The sequence below is a fragment of the Schistocerca serialis genome, chromosome 4, assembly GCF_023864345.2.
Source record: "Schistocerca serialis cubense isolate TAMUIC-IGC-003099 chromosome 4, iqSchSeri2.2, whole genome shotgun sequence".
Taxonomy (NCBI): Eukaryota; Metazoa; Arthropoda; class Insecta; order Orthoptera; family Acrididae; genus Schistocerca; species Schistocerca serialis.
Genome location: NC_064641.1, coordinates 325,580,099 through 325,597,302, shown reverse-complemented (window position 1 = coordinate 325,597,302; position 17,204 = coordinate 325,580,099). Strand labels below are relative to the sequence as shown.

Genomic DNA, 17,204 nt, shown 5'->3' with positions numbered 1-17,204 from the left:
AGAAAGACTACAAATGACGGCAGCGCACATCAACTAACAAATAAAACAAATATAGGTAAGAAATGAAAAATTTAGCAACTGAACAGTAAAAAACAATAAAAAAGTCCCACCTTTGTCCTACATAGAAAAAGGCTTGAATACCGGCTGGGCTTTTTTAATAATTATAGGAAATAAGAAAGTATTTTTTTGAATAAGGGACCATTGATTGTCTATATTTCTCTTTTTAGTTTTTACTTCCGATACCCATCGGAAACGAAATCTACAATATAATCTATCTGCGCCTTGATACTTGGATTTAATTTGCGTTAAGTATCAGAAATAAAACTTTTATTCATCAAATATATATCTTTTACTCTCTGTGCTTGCCACATGAAACCATTGTGTGGCCGGCCGGAGTGGCAGAGCGGTTCTAGGCGCTACAGTCTGGAACCGTGCGACCGCTACGGTCGCAGGTTCGAATCCTGCCTCGGGCATGGATGTGTGTGATGTCCTTAGGTTAGTTAGGTTTAAGTGGTTCTCAGAGCCATTTGAACCATTATGTGACTGTATTTTAATTGCCAATTCTACATATTTGTTTATTTACTTATAATTCTTGTTACAACTAGTTTCTAAAAAAAATGGTTCAAATGGCTCTAAGCACTGTGGGACTTAACATCTGAGGTCATCAGTCCCCTAGACTTAGACTACTTAAACCTAACTAACCTAAGGACATCACACACAGCCATGCCCGAGGCAGGATTCGAACCTGCGACCGTAGCAGCAGCGCGTTCTGGATTGCAGCACCTAGAACCGCTCGGCCACAGCGGTCGGCAGCTAGTTGCTAACCAGATTATTATATCTTACCTGTTACTGCATACGATGTCCGCTGCTAATTCTGCGGCAGCACTCTTTTCATATATTCAAAGAGCAAATTAGTATGTTATACGATTACTCATCATTTCCGCCTTTATTTACAATTCTTTTTAACGTTTGCAGTTTATACTGCAGTTACACGTGCTCGTCTTATTTATATTCTGTAATTCTTTCCGCGCCACCTAGGTGAAGTTTCCCTTACTAAGCTTCCCGCGGCGTACAGTTTTTCTGTGGTTCGACGTGCATGTTTACACGTTTGGAGGAAAGCACTGTATACATATGATGCCACATTTGTGAAGATCAGTAAACGTCGTCCTACCTCTGTGCTCCTACGTCTGTGGATGCCGGTGTCTTTAACATAAATTTTGCGGTTTCTGTCCGTTGTGTCAATTACTAATTTTTACCTTGTTTGCCTTGTAGGTCCACGCGTTAAGGGGCACTTTTTTTGACGAATGCTTATTTGCAGGCAGGTTACTACGCAAGTTTTCCTTTACGACGATTTTAAATTATTTATTCATCTTAATATCACATGACAGGCCCATGCTCCTTTTGGAACAAATTTTCATTTCCTCTTTCTTTGTAGGTTATCTGATGATACTTGACCAGACTGAAACTCGTTATTACATGATCATTATTTTGCAACCAAAACTGTTTTGAAGTTATTCGTAACGGGAGCTGCACCAGCTAGCCACAGGAATTAAAAAGATTTAGACTGAAACATTATGGATTCGTTAAATAGTAAAGCAACTGCTTCATTTCTTGCACAACCTTTGCCACACTCGTCACGCGGTGTGTCCCACAAACATCTGTAGTGTTTAAATTTCACCGCCGGAAACTCTGTGATTAAAGTTACGTCTGCCAAGCACTCCGTCAAGTACGTATATTACAAAAGCATTTAATTCCCCGCTTGTTAAGTACCCAAATCCAGGAGTTACAGTCAAGCCTCTGCTGCACACGAAAGGATCAGAAAATTTTGATATTCCACGGCGTGGCTACATATTAACCAGTATAGCGAGTGAGAAGAAAACAGTCTTGGTTACATGTTGGAATTACTGTTCATTTATTCATCGATGTTGCAGGTTTCTCCTAATTCAAGGCATACTGAGATTGATCTATACTGAAATACAATCTAATCAGAAAGATATGACTCTACCTTAGGATTGGAGAAAATTAGGGAACTACTGGGTGTGTGGTCGCAGGATGCAGAACGACGCCACTAGCATGTCTACCATTTTGACAGATTATACAGGCGTCATCCGGCCTTCTACTCACTGGACCACATTGAATGACCCGCCAGGGTGGTTGGATGCTCTGCTTCTAATACATTACCAACATTACCAGAGCACATACTTGTGTCGACTATTTTTCTTGCACATGACGAGGGCAATTTATCTTTGTAGTTGTTTTACTATCAACATCAAAAACTTGCATATTAGCATTTATCAGTATGTCTAATTTTAATTTACCTAATTTCGTCAAATCCCAAAGTAGGATCAAGCTTTTCTAATTCGATTAAATTTTAATGTAGCCCCATCTCAAGTTACCTGGAATGAGGCGAAACGCGCGTCACTGATGAATAAATACACAGTAATTTCAACATCGCAACCAAGACAGTTTTCTTCTCTTAACAAAAGTTACACTTATTACTTCATAACAGATTATTTCCTATTTGGCAAGTCCAGTTTGATAACCGCGTACATGGAACCATACGTTCCACTTTTGCCGACTCTACTGTGTTTCCTACGATGTTGTGATCCTTGCCACTTCCGCCAAGCGGCGCTTCAATTTCGAGACTGCGGTTCGTTGTAAACAAGTTGCCATGAACTGTGACCGGCTATCACAGGAGGAAGAAGAGCCTTGCATAATGGCAGCCACCAGGTGAGAAACTGCAGAACAAGAGAGCCGGCCTCCTCTTGTGATGTCATACATTCAGTATGTTTTTCATGGACTAATTGTTAACAGCTGACTGCTTCAGTTCAGCTTTTTTCGTATTTGACTGTCATTTCAGTTTGAATAATGTGTCTTAGCAATATAATTACGCAGCCGAATATAAGGAGATGCAAATATCTGCGAAAATTAGAATTAATAATCGGGAAGATGGTGTAAAATATTAGAATGGTTTAAACAAGACTGAAGAGTGACATCTCAAATAGAAATTATTTTCTGCAGAGAAACTCGTAGTTGGCTGGACTGAAGTTAGTGAAATTTGTCTGTCACGCGAACAAAGCAAGTAATGCAACGCATTGAACCGTAACGACCAGTCCGCTGCGTAACAGCCGTAATCATTTGCATCCGTAACGGTCTGCCGAAATAAAATAATTTTCTTCCACGAGTGTACTACGTGGAACAGGAGAACTGATTAAACAGCGAAAACATTTGACCCTTATTACGAAGGTTTAAATACGAGGAAATAACGTGCAGATCAGAATAAATGAACTCAAAAGAAATCAGTTAACGGTTTCTCTCTCCTAGTGGTTTGCGTTTTTATGTTAAACCGTGTCGCACTTGTCCATCGAAAACTTTTCGAGTCTACCGAGTACTTTTTGCAGTGACAGATTTTGGCAGATTCTAATCTTTACTTGGTGGTAACGAGCTAAGTACTAATTTTTTAAACTAAAATCCTTTTGTCGCTCCAATACTTACTACCCTGGCTAACTTTTCATATTGACTGAATATGGACGGACAAATTTACATGTCCTTGTAACTTTTGTATTTTTCGTGCAAGTGAGGCAAGTTCCAAGTCACACTTAAAATTAGATCTTTCGTTTTTGCATTTTCAAGTTGTCATTTACCTTATTTAAATGTTTTATTTTCTTTGGAATTCTGATTAAAAACCAAATTCGCGCTTCTGCGATATTTGACTTAATCTGGAAGGTGGTCTACGAGCCTGACCGGGTAGAAGTAGTTACCGATGAACATCTGAAGGAAAGGGAGATTAGTGCCCCACGAGATTGCTTAACAAACGTTGAAAGTTTATCGAGATAGTTATCAGATTCCAGTGTCAGGCGCTGCAAAACTCAGAGCGCTTACGAAGCCCGTTTATTTTACCTTCACGTGTAACAATAGTAATACTCATACTCAGGGATGAGAGTAGGGAGAGGCGCATGAACGTTGCACAGCCGCTCACGGAAGCGTCCTAGTGGAGGTGTTTTGGTATTGCGTTCCTATGGCCTGTTACTATATAGGCGTCAAGCGTCTGTGACGCGTGGATGATTGTGATCATTGTTTATCCGCTGTAATGTTGAGTTTGCGTTTCTATGGATGACGGAAAGTCAGAGTGTAAAAACCCCTGCCGGCACATAGCCAAGGGGGATGTCAAGCTTAAACATTCCCGTCCGATAGACGGATCACTATCACAGTCATAATCCCTTGATTCGTGAGACACTACGGAGAGGTTAGGAATTTAATCCAGGACATTGGCGAAACGACTAGTGATCAGAAACTTTACGTCACCACCCTCCATATTAAATTTTTATTGTTAACTTTGGTGACAGATACGGTAAACTGCGTAATCAACAAGGCAACTGGCGATCACCACTCATAACAACATTGACGATTATGATATAAAAGCAAGCGAATTTCAACTTTCAAATTATCACTAGAATTCATAAGCAGTTTAGGTGGGGACGCTCTTACAAACGTTTCCAAAAGTATGAAAATCTCCAAAATGCTCATCTATAGTGAGAAAATATTCCCCGCGGAACGTAAGTGTAATTGTGGTATTTACAGCGAGAGAAAATTATCACTCATTGGATTTACAAATTCACCAGACTAGCACCTTCCAACCTAACATAGTGCGGTATACACTACAGATACGTCTTGTCACTAGCAACTTCATTAAAAAAAAGTGCCAATAACAAAAGAGAGTAGCTGTATCACGAACTTCTTTACACCCCATTAATCTATTTCATAGATACAGTTAGATACCATAAACCCAAGTACGTCTTTCACCATATACTGCCGGTTTCATTGACGACATTTTAACTCACCTTTATTAGAACCAAGCGAATTAAACTAACGAAAAGTCTACGGATTTACAATTAGCAAGACAAATCATAATTGTTCCGAAGCAACTGGCTTGGCTTCGTATTTTCGTGACCGTGAAGATTTGGAATATCTCAAGTATGCTTAATTCATTTACTCCGGACTTATTTAAAATCAAATGATACGCAGGATGTAAGCAGTTACTACATGCAACGTAGTTATTTCGGTGAGGATGGCCCTAATAATGGCTGCATAAACATCACCTAAACCGGTATTTACTGTTCATTCAGCAAGACCGACGCGCATTTGTGAAATTAATACAAGCGAACGACCATAACACAATGTCTGGTCAAAAGAGATTACTTGCGCTTACAGAAACTTAAATCAGTATTCGCATGTTAATAGTACAAGGCCAGGAGAAGGAAAGGTAACGAACGAAGCGACAGAAGAAGAAAGGCAGGCAAGTTAGAGGTAACGTCACAAAGATATTGTAATTTACACCCACCTTCCTCCAGATTTTGGAACACTATGGATTCATAGATGACTCCCTTCTGTGTCATTGTCTTAGTGGAAAATTAATTCATTATAGTTAGTAGAACTAATTTTACTACCACAATAAAAACTCTGATATGTCTTTAAAATATGCACCTTACAAAAATTTTGTAATACATGTTACCCAAATGGAAATAAACTATAATAAACTATTGAGTAATACTGACTCGACAAGTTCTAGTCAGCTCTCTGATGAAATATAACTGTAGTTGCGTCGCAGTGTCTCAAGTCAGTTTTTCGCGTACCTCGAACATGAACTGCCAGCCGAGGTCCTCTCGACGTCGATGTTTTCTTTTGCTATCAACTGCGCAGTACAGATTTTCCTCGACCGAGGGAGAATGTAAGTTAGGTTAGTAAGTTCTCAGCCATAGGAAATTTTGTTACAACTTCTTAATTACAGTTTTTATTAATTACAGTTTTTATTAATCGCAGTTTTTATTAATCGCAGTTTTTATTAATCGCAGTTTTTATTAATCGCAGTTTTTATTAATCGCAGTTTTTATTAATCGCAGTTTTTATTAATCGCAGTTTTTATTAATCGCAGTTTTTATTAATCGCAGTTTTTATTAATCGCAGTTTTTATTAATCGCAGTTTTTATTAATCGCAGTTTTTATTAATCGCAGTTTTTATTAATCGCAGTTTTTATTAATCGCAGTTTTTATTAATCGCAGTTTTTATTAATCGCAGTTTTTATTAATCGCAGTTTTTATTAATCGCAGTTTTTATTAATCGCAGTTTTTATTAATCGCAGTTTTTATTAATCGCAGTTTTTATTAATCGCAGTTTTTATTAATCGCAGTTTTTATTAATCGCAGTTTTTATTAATCGCAGTTTTTATTAATCGCAGTTTTTATTAATCGCAGTTTCTATTAATCACCGTCTATGTAAATGGATTCCCATTCATTTTGATGAATTCTGTAACAACTTGTCAATTATTTATTTGTGAAATGCGCTATGTTGTCTGTCTTGTAGTGGGTAATGTATCTCGTCCTTCATTGAAAATGGTTTTTCAGAATTATATCTTGGAATGCGACTGTTTGGGAAATTTCATTTTCAGCCATATGATGCGCAGATTTTTCCAGCGTATGGTCCACAGATTCGTCACAAAATATTTTATAGCATTCAGTAGAGGTTAACACCTTGCACGAGGTTTCACTTGATACTTTAAGTGTATTTGAGACATTAACTGAGACATTTAGGGCCACTGTCGTCTGTTAAGTAGTGTCTTTAACCCTTAACTTAGCGAGCGAGGTGGCGCGGTGGTCAGCACACTGGATTAGTATTCGGGAGGACGGCGGTTCAATCCAGCGTCCAGCCATCGCGGTTTAGCTTTTCCGTGATTTCCCTAAATCACTTCAGGCAAATTCCGAGATGGTTCCCTTGAGAGCGCAGGGCCGACTTCCTTCTTCATCCTTCTCTCATCCGATGGGACCGATGACCTCGCTGTTTGGTCCCCTGCCCCCAAATAAACCAACCAACCAACCAACCACTGAACTAGGCGGCCATTCAACTACTGCAGAAACTGTCAGTCGTTCACTGGCTTCCTCTCAGAATGCAAGATCTGACCTTCTGTACGAACTGCGAACACTGTAGAACGCACAAGCCTCTGTAGGAAGTGCTGTCCTCTGCTCGAGCTGTTCTGGGGCTGTATCTGCTCGCGGACAAGCGGTAAAACTTACACAGGGTAAACTGTCTCTAGTTCCAATATACACTTACGTTTTTAAACCCCGTTCCGTCTATGAGCTAAAAGTAGTTCTGATGGAATAACAAATTATATACTTTTGTACGTCAACAGAGTAGTAAAGCCTCCAAAAAACATTGTGGTGTAACAACTTGTGGCTGTTAGTCCAGCTCGGCACAGTTTCTGTGCGAGTGCTTGCCGACCGAGCGAGGTGGCGCAGTGGTTAGCACACTGGACTCGCATTCGGGAGGACGACGGTTCAATCCCGTCTCCGGCCATCCTGATTTAGGTTTTCCGTGATCTCCCTAAATCGTTTCAGGCAAATGCCGGGATGGTTCCTTTGAAAGGGCACGGCCGATTTCCTTCCCAATCCTTCCCTAACCCGAGCTTGCGCACCGTCTCTAATGACCTCGTTGTCGACGGGACGTTAAACACTAACCACCACCACCACCACCACCACCAGTGCTTGCCCCTTATACAGCGCACGCAGTCGACCGAATGCAGCGTGACATTAGTCGGGGCCCTCCCACTAACCGCGACGTATCACATCTTGCGCCTCCTACCTACAGCGCATAGTGCTGCAAGCGCTTTAAAGAGCATGAAATTATTTATGGTTGTAATGTGAGAATCACCGTGAAATGTGTTGCATAACCCAAGCGATCACATGGAGAAAGTCATGTCGCCATTGGTCATGCAGCATATGACTTGAGGAACATTGTAGTGCTAGCAGAGAAACCCCGCGTTGCTAAGTATTTATTTCGAACTGTACGACCATACAGCATCTGGTCTTGTGTTTAATGTTGATGACTTAACATCTCCAGAACTATGCGTAGTGGAATGATATATTTTGCAGGTACATTCGGTGGCGTATGTGGGTAGTACGTGGCGTATGTAGAGTAGGCTTAGTAGCATAGAAGTAATATATTTAAAACTCGGGCATGATGTGGCAGTTTTCCACTCATTTCATTTTTTATGACCTCATATCCTCAGATGTCATACAATAACAAAATTTTACAGTTACGTTCAGTGGCGTATGGACACAGCGTCTACAAAATATGTCGCCAGTATTGTCAGTAGTAAAGAATTATTAATGTAAAACGTCATGCCTAATGCGTTACTTTAACTGCATGAATACCGGGAAAGTAGTAACTGATATTCTCCTTCCTTTCATCGTACGGATGGTCAGCGAGAAAAGATTCGTATCGGTTAGAAATAATGCGTGAAATACGTTGCAAGTCTTTAAGTGCTATCATTCTCAAATAGTGGATGAGTAATGTCTGACAATTAACACGTCACAAGTTAGGCAACTTTTTCAGCCCCATCCCCAACCGCTTTGATAGGCAGGTGGTTTTTACTTCCACAGAGACTGTCGCCTGAAAGTTAGAAATGTATGTACTAAGTTCGATGGAAATCGTTTCAGTGGTTTAGGAACAGACGTGGGACGGGCGACCTCGCAGCCACCACCCACCCCACACCCCTTCCTAGCACACTCGCACACATTCATTTCCATGCTTATGTATGTATGTTTGTATGTATGTATGTATGTATGTATGTATGTATGTATGTAATCTACCAGTGTGGATAAATTGCTTGAAAAAATAGGTTGGTGCGTAAGTGCACAGATAGCGTTTTGTGGCTTGTCACATGGCAGTCTGCAGGTGTGTATTTATCAGTTGTTAACATTTGCTCTGGTATTGTTCCTACAGTTAAAGTACCGGATAATCATATTTAACGCGTGTGTTCCCAAAGCGTTAGAGAATGGAGCGTCCTGGCAAAGGTTAAAATTTGCAACTTAAGTTTACTTTGGCTATGACAGTGTGGGTAACGAAGGAAACTCGAATCATGTGTGTCGTCGATGGGGCGAATGCCCTAAGAGGGAAAACGTCGATTAATGATTTTGTCGTTTCTGGGAGGATTATTTTGTTATGACTGATTTTCTAGTTCAGAAAGTCTTCTGCGTTTTGAGTAACATTCATTTAATTTGTTTTACACCATTGAGTATAGGGGTACTAAAAGGAGTATTAGTGAATCGTTTTACATGGGCTGGTTGTTTCTCGGTCAATAGAGAGATGAGAACCTAATGAAACATGCTACATATCCAGTGAGATGAGATCTGAAAGCTAAGGCACGCTTCGCATCTGTAAGCGATAACGTTACCCTTGCCACTGCTGCTGCTGCACGTAGCCTCCCTGTCACTGTGTTAGTGACCATTTACTAGCAGTGACAGGTAACTGGTAAACTAAATTAAGGTAATTTTTAAATTTCTTGTGGATGGGTTAGTATTTCTTGATAGTCTTGCGATGAATCTGACTGGCTGCGTCTTTTTCGTAGCATGTGTTCCTGACCAATCAGTTTCGAATTATGTGAGGGCCAACTCCATTTCTCGGTTGTAAACATGCACGGGTCAGACGCACGGTCCGTTTCCACCCCTCTTCTTTGAAGCACCATGTCGTGTGTCACGTCAAGCGTTTAAATTGCGAAGGATGTGTCATGTTATTAAACGTTACCTGTGATTGTCCTAGTAACTAGTGCGATCTATGTTTGTAAATTATGCTTGGAAATTAATATAAACTATGCCGTTTACTCGAAATATGACGTCATCGATCATTGCAGACGGGTAGAATCGCACGGTGAGCTAATCCCAGCTGGATATTCTCGTAGTTTTACGGTAGATGATTTCTTCATTTTTGTATGCAAAACTTGATTTTTTTTAACTGTTGAAACAAGTATCACTCCCTGTACAATCCGCTAACCCGCAGTTTCCTAGCTTAGTGGTTTTCCAGCAAATCTCTCTCGTCCGAAACCCATAGGTTTTCACATAAATTTTCCTCAGTAAAATATATCGTGCAGATTTCCCTCAGCTGCCAAATTTTTAATCCAACGAAAAGCTAATTGTACGAGTAAATCCAATAAGCTGGTAGTTTGTGCGCTTCGTGACATAGTAAAACTATTTGAAACACAGCCTGAAAGATTTTGAGACAAGTATCGAGCATTAAATCTGTAATGAAAAAACAGAACCGCGCAGCACCTCACAGTAACTACCGCTCTAGACGGTAAAGGCAAACTGAATTTCATCCAATTAGGAAAACCGATGAGTTTTTACAAATGTAAATTATGTAATATCGAAAGAAATGGAGCAAACATCTGGGAAGGGTAAACGAAGCGCCAGAATGTAGAACTTGGTAAGCGTTTCCGGTAACTGACAGAATTATATTCTAAGCGACACACATTCATGGCTCCTCATTGCAGTATCTTACACAGCTATTTATTCCAACCTGAAATTTGAACAAAGTATACTAGGTTATTTTTCCACCGCCCGCACCAAACCACAGCCTAAATTTGCTGTGGTGTTAGTACTGTGACATTAACTCTTTCATCTTATACGAAATTAACACTCACACCCCCTCCCTCCAATCCGAAAAGAGTAACTGAAGCGCTATTAATACATAAATTTTGAAAACTTCTTTTTCTGTTGTCATAAATATTACCTTCTCATCCCTTGGGTTTACTATTAAATTATGATGAGAATGTGTATTCACGCTAGAGTACGTAGTATACTCGCGCATCTTTCTAAAGGTTGGACTAACAACGATGTATTGTTACCGTCCCACGTCCTCCAATTATTTTATGTTTCGATTTTGAAATCAGCTGTTACTTACCTTCAGCTGCAGTTTATCACTAGAACTTAGCGTATTGCAATTAAAATTCAACATATTTCTTATGGAACTGTTCTACATTCGAGCTCTTTTCCAAATGTTTTTCTTCGAACTGCCTGTATCCCAAACAAGAAATGGTCCTCGACTGCCAGGTAGCAACCTCAGTTTGTGAGTTAGAAAAAAGACATTTGCTAAATTTTTTACCGAAACTATAAGTACTCTGAATCTCTTTTGTCAAACAAAGTTGCTTCATTTACTATTCAAATAACAACTAACTCTGCTACGGAATCGCAGCTTCTTCGTAATATTAAGACTGACAGTTGTCCATGCTCAAATTCGTAACATTTTCGGCGTATCTGTTAAATCTCTGAAACGTCACCCGTAACCACTCTGTAAGTGCAGATAAATGGAAGGTAGACGGACAGGGAATATGACACATAGCGCACATTTCATCCAAGGAAGAGATCATGCCTACACATTTTAAAGATACAGTGCCTTCTGTTTCATGTCACATACCTTTGCCACTTCTTGAGACATGGGAAGTTTCCCCAACAATGAAAACATGAACATGTTGAACAGCTGTTACTGTCTGCCCTTTGTAACTCCCTTACAGATTGAAGGTGATTGTACATAAGTCACTCGACGTCAATGTAATAGATTTTTGTTAGAATATCAGCAGTGACGCAGCTCTAATCATAGTCATCAAGTAGGAAACCTGAGGACACATGGAAAAAAATTAAAAACGCTGTCACCCTCCCGCAGCTGGCGACCACCACAGACGGAAGTTTGATGTAGAGCTTATCCCGTTCCACAGGCGAGGCCAATTTAGCACGCAACTGGGATTTAAATTAACAACCTATTCACTCCCGACCGTGAAAAGCATCGGGTCGTACCTATTTGCAGTATGTCCTTAATTAATTAGGAAGCCGAGGCAAGTGAATAACGGATACAAGTAAAATTCAAGAAATTGAAGGTGAACAATGACATACGAGGTGCACATAATTTAAATTCCAGTTTCGGAACGGTATACAAAGAGAACTGCTGCTCAGAATGACGCCACATTTGAACAGCATATTATCGGCACGGGGGAAACTTGTGAAACAGCAAAAAAATTAACAGAATGCAGGTGGTGCTGTAGGCGTCTTGACGTAAACAGGGTCAGCTACAAATGACAGCTGAATCGCAATACGACGGCTATGGTTTGAGTTGGCCCGCATCTCGTGGTCGTACGGTAGCATTCTCGCTTCCCATGCCCGGGTTCCCGGGTTCGATTCCCGGCGGGGTCAGGGATTTTCTCTGCCTCGTGATGGCTGGGTGTTGTGTGCTGTCCTTAGGTTAGTTAGGTTTAAGTAGTTCTAAGTTCTAGGGGACTGATTACCATAGATGTTAAGTCCCATAGTGCTCAGAGCCATATGGTTTGAGTTGCATGTTACACCATCCGTACTGTTCAACATGCATGACTGCACAAGTTCGTTAGTCAAGTGTTGTGGTACTGCTAGGTTAGCCTGTCCATCACGGCAAGGTCGTACTTCATTCGATGGAGGAAAACTGCATAAAAAGCAAAGCAGTATCTGTTTCTAATGGTAACAAGACTGGCGCGAGACGTGTTCAGTATGCTGTCCACCGTTTTTCGCCACGAGTTGAAACTTAGAAACAGTACCTTCCACAGCTTACCGGAGAGTCTCCGGAGTCACGTTCAGAATCTGTTACACCATTTGTGCCTTGTATTCAACTACTTTCGCAACTGGAGCATTGTACATATCTTTCAGACAACCCCCACAGTCACAGGGATTAAGATGTGCTCTGGATGGCCTGGCTGCAGGGGAACGTAGGCTGATTATTCCAGCATTTTCCCAAATATCTCTGCAGCAGCCGCTTCACTGGCTATATAATGTGCGGAGCAGTGCCATCTTTCATATAAATGATCCTACCCTAACATCCTCGCTCTTGAAGGGTAGGAATTACCTTGGTTCGTAAAAGATTTTTATTGCATTCACCAGTGACAGATCAACTGCTTTCTTCCTTCTGCCATATTGTACTTCAGAAGAACATCTCTCGTCGAATTTGCAATCAATTCCTCTAGACGCTTAGCGGACATCGGGCCAGTGCTTCTTTTTTTTATATATATGTATATCACTGACTGTTCGCACTTCTGCAGAGCAACTGGCCCACAATCACCGTTGTTGCAAAAGGGCTTAAACAGCAGCGCGCGGTCCTTCCTGGAGACAGTCACGTTGGGCGTCTGGGACGCACTCTGAGGGGAAGCCGTGAGCCACGAGTCTGTTGGTGCGCATATTCTGCCACGTAAAACGCCGTCCATTGGTAAACTTTTCGTTACTTTTTTCTCCCATGTTTCCCCAATAACATACTGCTCAAATTTGACATCATTTTGACCAGTTGTGGCTCCTCCTCCTTTTGTAGTCTTTCATGGGTGCTAAATTTTAGTTTATTAAGTTGGCGGGTGACGATGACTTCTATCTCCAGGGTCGTATTCAGTTTATTTCTATTTAAAGCTAGGACGGCGAATCAGAAACTTTATTAGAATCTCTTGAAACAGTAATAGCAGACGTAACGTAGCTTGACATCGTCGTGAACTGTTTATTCATACGCCCTGTTATTGAGCAAGCTCAGTCTAATTCGGTGGACAAACACTATTTGTTTTTAATTGGAATTGGTTTCAAGCACTCAGAATTGAAAACAAATTTCTCGACACCTTATATTCGTGGTAGTTAAGTTTTCACGTCAGATTACACGCTAAAAGTGAAAGGTTGCTGCAATGTAGTCGGTGGAATCCAAATAAATGTCAGCCGACCGGTCTGTGTGTGCTGCGATCGGAAGTTAACCTTTACATGAAAATTGTTTAACTACTGTCGAATTGAGACTGACTTCAAAATTATAGTAAGTGCATTTCAGTCTTTTTAAACCAATCAGCCTCAGATGTAAAAACGCAACACTTCAGTAATTGCTCATATTAAAATCCATTAATAACGAAGTAGTACCAGAGATCACTTTGATTCTGTTTTATTCGTATATCGTACGAAACGAAACTTTCACAAATAACACTTTTCAACAACAAATCTAAATGTAACCGAGATTCTATCTGAGAGAACAGAACAGAAGATATCGCTACGGTCTAAAACACGTACTTAATCTACTAAAAACAAAACTTTGAACTATGTAACACCTACTTTTTACTCTAAAGCCTTTAGCTTCTTTGGAAAATCTACATTATTTTATTATATTAATAAACATAGAAATTTCAAAGAAAAAATGACATAATTCATCTAAATAACTCAAATAAAAGAAATATTTCAGTTACTGTACTACGAGAGAGTGGCTTCACAGTGCTTCTCTTTGTACAGCCTTCTGAAAATGAAACTTTAATTACTTTAACTGTGGACACCCTGTATATTACAATAGTAGAAAGTCGCTGACTTCAGTGGAGAACAGCAGAAACAAGGGATTCACTGATAGAGAGCTTAGCAGAGACTAATATAAGCTACAAAACATTGTTCTTTAGCCAGTCCAACACTGGGAGAGATGCATGAAGGAAACCTTTCGTCCGACAGAGAGACATAGTGAGACAGTACAGAAAGCATCAGATCGCTGCTGAGGTGATTTCTAACCACGAGGCTGGTGCAACCGCTGATCGGATGAGGCGCTACGTAGCCGTGCAAGCCGAACAGGGCCAGTGACGTCCTTCTGTAATTAACCTTACAACGTTCTCCTCAAAGCAGTTAACAGGCCAACTAAGAGTAATTGCAAGGCACCACGTGCCAAGAGCAAACTACTTGAACATCAGCTTTGTAAGTCTGAAAGCAGGCTAACCATATAGCTCCCTCTCCCTCCCGCCAACCTGAAACGTCAGTGACAGATGTGTAAAAGACATAAAATACAAAAGTAGGAATTTCTTGTGTGTAACATGTTTACTACGAAATTCCAAAGGAATCCTTCATTGGTGAGTATGGTTGGTTCAAATGGCTCTGAGCACTATGGGACTTAACAGCTACGGTCATCAGTCCCCTAGAACTTAGAACTACTTAAACCTAACTAACCTAAGGACAGCACACAACACCCAGCCATCACGAGGCAGAGAAAATTGGTGAGTACAGCTGTAAAACTACGGTAGGTTACTGTAGACTGCCTTAAGTAAGCTTAGGCTACGGTACGTTTCCTAGTAGCTTTCCTCATCTAAGCTGGGTTTACACTAGCAAGTCGCTTGCAGAAGTTATTGCTGCAAGTTATTGCGAGCCGCTTGCAGCTGTGTTTACACAGCAGCGCTAGAACTAAGCAAGATTCTTCCGCAAGTTCTTTGGCAAGAAACTTGCGTCAACAACTTATTTACATATGCTTTCAGTACCACTACGAGCGCCAGCCTAAGTATAAAATGACAAGTAGGCGGGTGAGATATGCTGCAGCTCTTGTGATGAAAAACGTGAAAAAGAAATATATTTGGGTTAGAGAGTGGATAATGAGAAGATCGCCAAATGGTGCCTGTTATAACCTTTTGCAAGAACATAGTATAGAGAGCATGGATACTTTTGAAAACTTTTGCAGAATGTCCTCAAATGATCTGGAGTGTTTGTTGACGTTAATAGCGCCCGTCATATCAAAACGAGACACAAACTTCCGTACTGCTTTTTCAGCAAAGGAACGTTTGCTAGTCACTCTACGATTTATAGCTACAGGTGAGCTACGAATAAAATAGGCCTTTTCATTTATTTATGTGAAACATACAACCGAAAAAGTTTGAATTTTGAAATCTCTTCTTTGTACGAGACTCATACCAGTCACTAATGTACTTGTTTCATATTTCAGTCAGAACGATTTCTCTGATCGTACCCGATGTATGTAGAGCCATTTTTGACGTCTTGAAAAGGGAAAATTATTTGAAGGTGTGTGAAAACACAACAATGAAATTAAATTTTTATTGAAATAAACTGCATTTTACAGAATATGCTTATAAAAATGTTTTTGTTCTAATGTTCATAAAATGGGAAGTGATATGCTAATTAAATATATCATGTAATAATTACACATCGTATTTTTAGACTCCTAAAACAACAAGAGTGTGGATTCAGGTGGCAAAGGGGTTGTGTCTGCCAGTTATGCTACTTTCTCTGTACTTCTTTCACAGATGTGTCGAATATCGACGAGCTTTCATTTAATGTGCTCATCTTCTTCACTCTATCCTTAAAGTCTCGGCTATGCACGTTCTATATTACGGGGTAGCTCTCCACGGCTTCAATAAAATGTTCTGTATCCTGCTTCAAACATTCCAGTTTCTCCTCCATTTCTGAAATTTTTTGCGTATAATACATAAGATGGTTGCATAAAATTGTCACCACATTAAGTTCAATGGTTCAAATGGCTCTGAGCACTATGGGACTTAACATCTATGGTAATCAGTCCCCTATAACTTAGAACTACTTAAACCTAACTAACCTAAGGACATCACACAACACCCAGCCATCACGAGGCAGAGAAAATCCCTGACCCCGCCGGGAATCGAACCCGGGAACCCGGGCGTGGGAAGCGAGAACGCTACCGCACGACCACGAGATGCGGGCCCACATTAAGTAAAATGTTAAATAGGAGTGTTATGCAGACGACATACTTACTCTAACTTGCGCTTCCTACTTGCAGGAAATAGAAATAAAGCCTAAAAGCAGCAGGTTACTTGCAGATAATTCTTGCGTGGTGTTCACACTGGAAGCGGAAAACGTGCAGCAAGTCACTTAAGCAATAAATTGCTACAGTCGCAAGTCGACTTGGCGATATGTTTACACTCGCAACTCGCGCCCCCTGCGGGTCCGGCGTAAGAAGGCCTGAAGTACTCCTGCCTGTCATAACAGGCGACTAAAAGGAGTCCCTTCCCCTCAAGGGGGGTAGTTTGCGCCTGCGTCGGGAGACGGATGGTTCAACGACTTTTAATTGTGGTCATTTTGGTTTTTCGCTGATTTTAGTTTCTTCCTTCCCTTGTTGGTTTCCTTTCTTTGTCCTTCTCCCTCTCTCTCTGTCTACCTTCCTTTTTACCTTGCCTTCGTCTCCGTGCCTTCGCCTCCGTGCCTTCGCCTCCGTGCCTTCGCCTCCGTGCCTTCGCCTCCGTGCCTTCGCCTCCGTGCCTTCGCCTCCGTGCCTTCGCCTCCGTGCCTTCGCCTCCGTGCCTTCGCCTCCGTGCCTTCGCCTCCGTGCCTTCGCCTCCGTGCCTTCGCCTCCGTGCCTTCGCCTCCGTGCCTTCGCCTCCGTGCCTTCGCCTCCGTGCCTTCGCCTCCGTGCCTTCGTCTCCGTGCCTTCGTCTCCGTGCCTTCGTCTCCGTGCCTTCGTCTCCGTGCCTTCGTCTCCGTGCCTTCGTCTCCGTGCCTTCGTCTCCGTGCCTTCGTCTCCGTGCCTTCGTCTCCGTGCCTTCGTCTCCGTGCCTTCGTCTCCGTGCCTTCGTCTCCGTGCCTTCGTCTCCGTGCCTTCGTCTCCGTGCCTT

General features: G+C 41.3%; 1 protein-coding gene across 1 annotated transcript in view; it reads left to right on the top strand.

Moving 5' to 3' along the window:
- Positions 1-2,671: 2,671 nt before the first annotated feature.
- The window catches only part of LOC126474435 (serine/threonine-protein phosphatase 6 regulatory ankyrin repeat subunit A-like), a 36,737-nt gene continuing 22,204 nt past the window's right edge, over positions 2,672-17,204 (top strand). The window contains exon 1 of the mRNA XM_050101906.1: positions 2,672-2,730. Within this exon, the coding sequence (XP_049957863.1) occupies positions 2,672-2,730 (59 nt within the window). The remainder of the gene's footprint in view (positions 2,731-17,204) is intronic.